The sequence below is a fragment of the Colossoma macropomum genome, unplaced genomic scaffold (genome assembly GCF_904425465.1).
Source record: "Colossoma macropomum unplaced genomic scaffold, Colossoma_macropomum, whole genome shotgun sequence".
Taxonomy (NCBI): domain Eukaryota; kingdom Metazoa; phylum Chordata; class Actinopteri; order Characiformes; family Serrasalmidae; genus Colossoma; species Colossoma macropomum.
In genome coordinates this window covers 13101786-13106973 of record NW_023494801.1, presented here as the reverse complement: position 1 = coordinate 13106973, position 5188 = coordinate 13101786, and the positions used below count along the sequence as shown (strand labels likewise).

Here is a 5188-nt window from a genome sequence, read left to right as displayed (position 1 = left end):
CCTTGCATCACTTTCCCCTGGTACCGCTTTTCACGAGGACTGGCCAAAATAATGAGGAGCATTCAAGTTCAAAACATTTGAACTATGCTTTAGAGGGGAGAGTAAATGTTCTTATTGCACTGAGGAGCTGAGGGGGACAGGGAGGGATGGAGGGAGGGGGGGTGTCGCTTAGGCTCGGAGGTCCTCGCGTTCACAAAAGTCTGGAGAGCTTTTTCGGCCGGTCAGCTTTCGCTTTGTTATTATTGTGGTTATCTCACCAGCTTATTAAGTCCATGCCAAGAAATAAAAAATAACAAAACATTTGGCTTTTCTGAACTATGCGTTGATGCTGAGCGCAATCTAAACTGCACATTCGCATTTCCTTATCCGGGAATCGCGAGGATCCACGCCATTGGCTGCCGCTGTCACATGGACTCTTAACTTTGTTCACTTGACAGAAAGTAGGAGGGTTCTACGAAACAGGAAAACGAGTAAAGGGATAGATATAAATTTTAGTATATTTTGTGTGCAATTCAAAGAAATTAATGGCCATGAGTTCCTATTTGATCAACTCGAACTATGTGGACCCCAAGTTTCCACCCTGCGAGGAATACTCCCAGAGCGACTACCTACCCAGTCACTCTCCGGACTACTATAGCGCCCAGAGGCAAGAGCCATCGTTCCAGCATGAGTCGATCTACCACCAGCGGTCGGGCTGCGCCGACCCAGCCTACTCGTCGTGCCAGGGTCCAGGGCAGCCCGCCGTGGTGATGTCTCCTCGGGGTCATGTACTAAGCCCAGCTGCACTCTCGACCCCTCTGCCAGAACCAAGCCATCACTGCGACTCGGTCACTCCGAGCCCTCCGCCTGCTTGCGGTCAGACTCCCATCAGCCAAAGCACTCCTTCGGCCACTTCGCGCAAGGACCCCGTGGTTTACCCCTGGATGAAAAAAGTCCACGTAAACATCGGTAAGTGCAGCTAAACTTCCATTACTTGTGCGTCGCCGTGCGCTAGAGCTTTAGAGCCGAACGCCGGGTACTAAATCTATTGCTCCCCTCGTGAAGTAGCCCTTGGTCGAGATTTACGATCGGCTGTTTGCAGGGCAATATAATTACACCCTCCATAAATTTTTATTGCACTTCTTCTCCAAGCACCTTTGAAGTCTATGCGACCTCCTCGTTCTAATTTCTTCCCGGGAAGGTTTTATGAGTACTCTAGTAACCCATAAGTTACGTTTTATGTTTTGGTAATTTGATTTTAAGTGGTTGGATGTATAAACATATACTTTCCTCTGTCACTTCACTACTGTTCTCCGAAAAGTTTTATGACAGATAAAATATTCACATTTATGAAGATAATAATAAAATACTAATGGGAAAGCAAACAGAAGTCTGTTAAGGGCCTATAGCCTACTATTATTCGGCAATAATTAGCAAGTTTTTTTTCTCTTGAAAGCTTTCGTGAGGTGCGTTGAAATGAAGGAAAATTAGCCTTTTGTAAAGTCATTGCTATAAACATGACACTTTAATTGCCAACTACCTTAAACTGTTCCGATATGGTAAATGTGGTTAATGTGGACTTTTATTTAATTTTGTACACGTAAAATAGCTTTGTGTTTTTAAATGATAATGCCTGCAGCTTTTTATTGTACCAGCCATTCCGTGGTGTCACTCATTGTCCAGTAGCTTACTGCACAGATCCTGCTTGGCCTTTTTGAAGTTATATATATCTGTGTGCGTATATTTAGATATACCATATATTGAAGTTCCAAAGGTACATGTAGCATACTCTGCATGTATGTGATGTTAGTACATTCTAGTAAATCCTGAATGTGTTTGCTTATGCATGTTTACATCTTCAGTGAGTTACTGTGAGACTTTTGGTAACGTGTCGCTCTATTTCTCCCACAGTGAGCCCGAACTATTCGGGGGGAGAGCCCAAGCGCTCGCGCACAGCTTACACACGCCAGCAAGTTCTCGAGCTGGAGAAAGAGTTTCACTACAACCGCTATCTTACTCGCAGGCGCAGGGTGGAGATCGCCCACACCCTTTGCCTTTCCGAGCGACAGATAAAGATCTGGTTCCAGAACCGGCGTATGAAGTGGAAGAAAGACCACAAACTGCCCAACACGAAGATACGCTCCAGCCACTCTGCCAACTCGAATTCAAGCGGCGGCCCGTTGGGCAGTCAAAACCGAGCTGGCGGACCTCCACCGAGCCTATAGCTTTCCTGCACTCCTTAAAAAACACGCACATTTTTTTTAAAAAAGAGAAAACCTCAGTTTCAGGAGTGAGGCGTGAGGATTTTAGTCACATTGTCTCATACTATCTCCCTCTCAACGCTCCTAAACGACAGGGATGTAACGCGAGGTGGGGTGACGCGAAGGTGCAAAAAAGAGCAAAGAAAATGTCTTTTAAACACAAATGGGGCGAAGACTCGAACTCAAAACACTTCCACAGATGGGCTCCCTCCCAGTCCAGTTCCCATTTTTGTCCCGCGCCCCTCTCCTTCTCCTGCTCCCTCGCCCCCTCCACAACAACAGAAGGCAGCAGATAGTTTTCAGATTTGGTGAAGATGGATCCGTGTTTCATCTTTAATCATGCCAAACTCAGCCCCATTTGTCATGTTTACTCTGTGGTACAAAGGATGAACCGTAGGCCTGCCCATTACCTCGACGTCTAGCGTTGTGCTTAATAAATGAGTCGCCTTGTTTTGTCAAGAGGCATTTTCTAACTCCCTCTTCTTTGCTGGCTTATAGCCTAGAAAACTAGCTGGACATTGTTCTCATCATATGAAGTTTCTTATTGCATATTTTTGTCCTCCTCTAACGTTAATCTCACATTTAATGTTTTGATTTGCCAATGGGACTGATAAAGATTGTGTGAAGTCCAGTTGTCGTTCAGAAATACGGGAACTCGCCACGTTTTTTTCTGTTCAATTGTTTAACGCATTTCAGACTGAGAATAGAAAAATCAGACGTTCTGTAGTAAAACGACTGATTTAGACGTTATTCAGATTCAATGGAAAGTCATAACAGTTGAATGAAGCTGGGCATATCCATAACCAAAACCGGTACAATGCAAAGCATTTTAAAGAGAGCACTGCTAAATACTATTTGAATTACCTCAGTTGCAATTTTTTTGTTGATGTTTTTTGTTATCTAGTTTTATGAAGTGACAAGTTTTTTAATTCATTTGATTGAAATGCAAATATCTGCAAAAATATCTGCATTTGTTTGTACGTTGAAATGTAATTTAAATCTATGTGTGGCCAGGGTTGTATAGAGAAAAAAGTGCGTATGTTGCATGATTGAATACACTTTATTTTTTTTCATTTTCCTTGTTATTTCGTCTCTACGTTTTTGTTTGCATTTCACGTCAAATAAACATATGCACATGCCATGCCTTTCTTTCTTTCTTTCTTTCTTTCTTTCTGTTTCTTTATTCTATCTTTTGCTCATTTTCTTACCTGTGCCATGTTTTAGTATTTTATCTTGTATAAAAAATCATTTTACATTCCAAAGATCAGTTCTTCCAGTGATAATGTATTTTCCCTCGTTCATATTTGTATGTCGCCCCCTTTCTGCTTATGCCTTCCACTGTCTACCTTTGTTATTTGTAAATAGCTATAGAAATTTAATAAATCACAAAAATATCTGTCTTTCTTCTTGTGTCCTGTCCTCTTGTGGAGTTTGAAGCCAGGTTTACCTCCTCGACGCTGAGATTGTCCTGAATTGTAATATAAAGTGATACATGCTAAAGCAAACATGTTTAATTGAATTTGGACCTGCTATAGCGGGTTTTCGTTAGTCGTTTGGAGCTGGCCTGTCTTGAATATCACTGCATATCTCCTACGTGATTTATATCGCCAGGCCGCGAGTAATCCTGGTACATTACGCCTTGTAATCTTGTTCTAAATCACAAAACCCCTCGGTTCAGTCTCCTCTCTCCTTAATTTAACGGTGCACAAATCCGCTGCTCGTCGAGGCTAAGAAGGCCCCTGAAAATGCGCATCCCTTTTCGAAAATAAGGCAGAAAAGGGTTTCTCGGCTCGTAGGTTTTTAATGCTTTAATGAGTGTAATTTTTGCACAACAGTTTCGAGTGTATTTGCCAGCGCGAGCTGTGTGTTTTTTATATTACAAAGGAGCGGGCCAGTGCCATAGCTCAAACGCTGACAACCAAATAGATAATCAAGAAGACAAATGGCTTCTTTTGGATGGCGCAGCCCTTGTATTAATTTTCATTTTCTTTTCCTGGAGCAGGTATCGAAAATATAGAGCCGGAGAAAATAACATTCCGTTTGCCGGTGTTGAACTTTAAACAATAGTATGGCCTTAAATTGGTCTGCTAGCATTCCGTGGCACCTAGAAAATTTTCTATTACTTGCTCGTTGATATCAGAGGGTCTTTTCGCCGCATATCCAGCCTGAGCCATTTGTCTGTTTTCTCCTCTTTATTTATGAAATGTTCTCTTGAAATTAGAAACGTCACAGACTTCAAGCTGCAAAAATGTATGTAGCCAATGAAAGCATCCCACAAACAAACATTTAATAAGCTCACACTGTACAGTCTATTTATATGCGCAAATAAATAAATAAAATTAAATAAATGGCATTTTGTTGGGAATGTCTTGTTACTTTTGAGGACAGCCTGAAAGTATATATAAACAAAATAAAATGTTTCTAGATGTAATATATACTACAGATTTAAATACATATCAAGCACTGGGAATTACACTTTAGAAAGCAACACTTCATGTCTAAATGACCTTTGTTAGAGCTGGTAGCATGTGCTTCTAGCGTCTGTTCCTGAAAGAAAAGCCTGCTTAGAAATAAATGAATTTGCGTGTGGCATCTGCTACAATGTGCACCTTGGAATTCTATTCTTACTCAAAGCCCTGCCATATTTTTAAGGGTAAAAAGAGACTTCTGCCACGGAGGTCTGAATGGAGCCGAACAGATTTCTTTTAAGGGTTTCAAAAGTTCATCGCCATTATTTGCGGACAGAGGCCCTAAGAAAAATGTGAGAATTATACAGAAAAATCATTAATCACGGCTTCTCTTTAAACAAGTCTTCTCTCTATTGTCATTCAGCAGCACAACTGCACGGACCTTCTGCTAGGAGGGCAGTGAAGTCTTGGAGGACACTTGAAGACACCCCCCTCCCTTCTCTACCATCTTCTATTCACCAAGTCATGCCACAAGAAAAC

The 5188-nt window shown here is 41.8% G+C and overlaps 1 protein-coding gene across 1 annotated transcript; it reads left to right on the top strand.

Moving 5' to 3' along the window:
- Nucleotides 1-521: 521 nt before the first annotated feature.
- Nucleotides 522-3636, top strand: hoxb4a (homeobox B4a). Its single transcript, XM_036590177.1, has 2 exons — nt 522-948; nt 1891-3636. Exons 1-2 carry the CDS (start codon nt 525-527, stop codon nt 2202-2204), a joined length of 738 nt encoding a protein of 245 aa, XP_036446070.1. The 5' UTR covers nt 522-524; the 3' UTR covers nt 2205-3636.
- Nucleotides 3637-5188: the final 1552 nt, after the last annotated feature.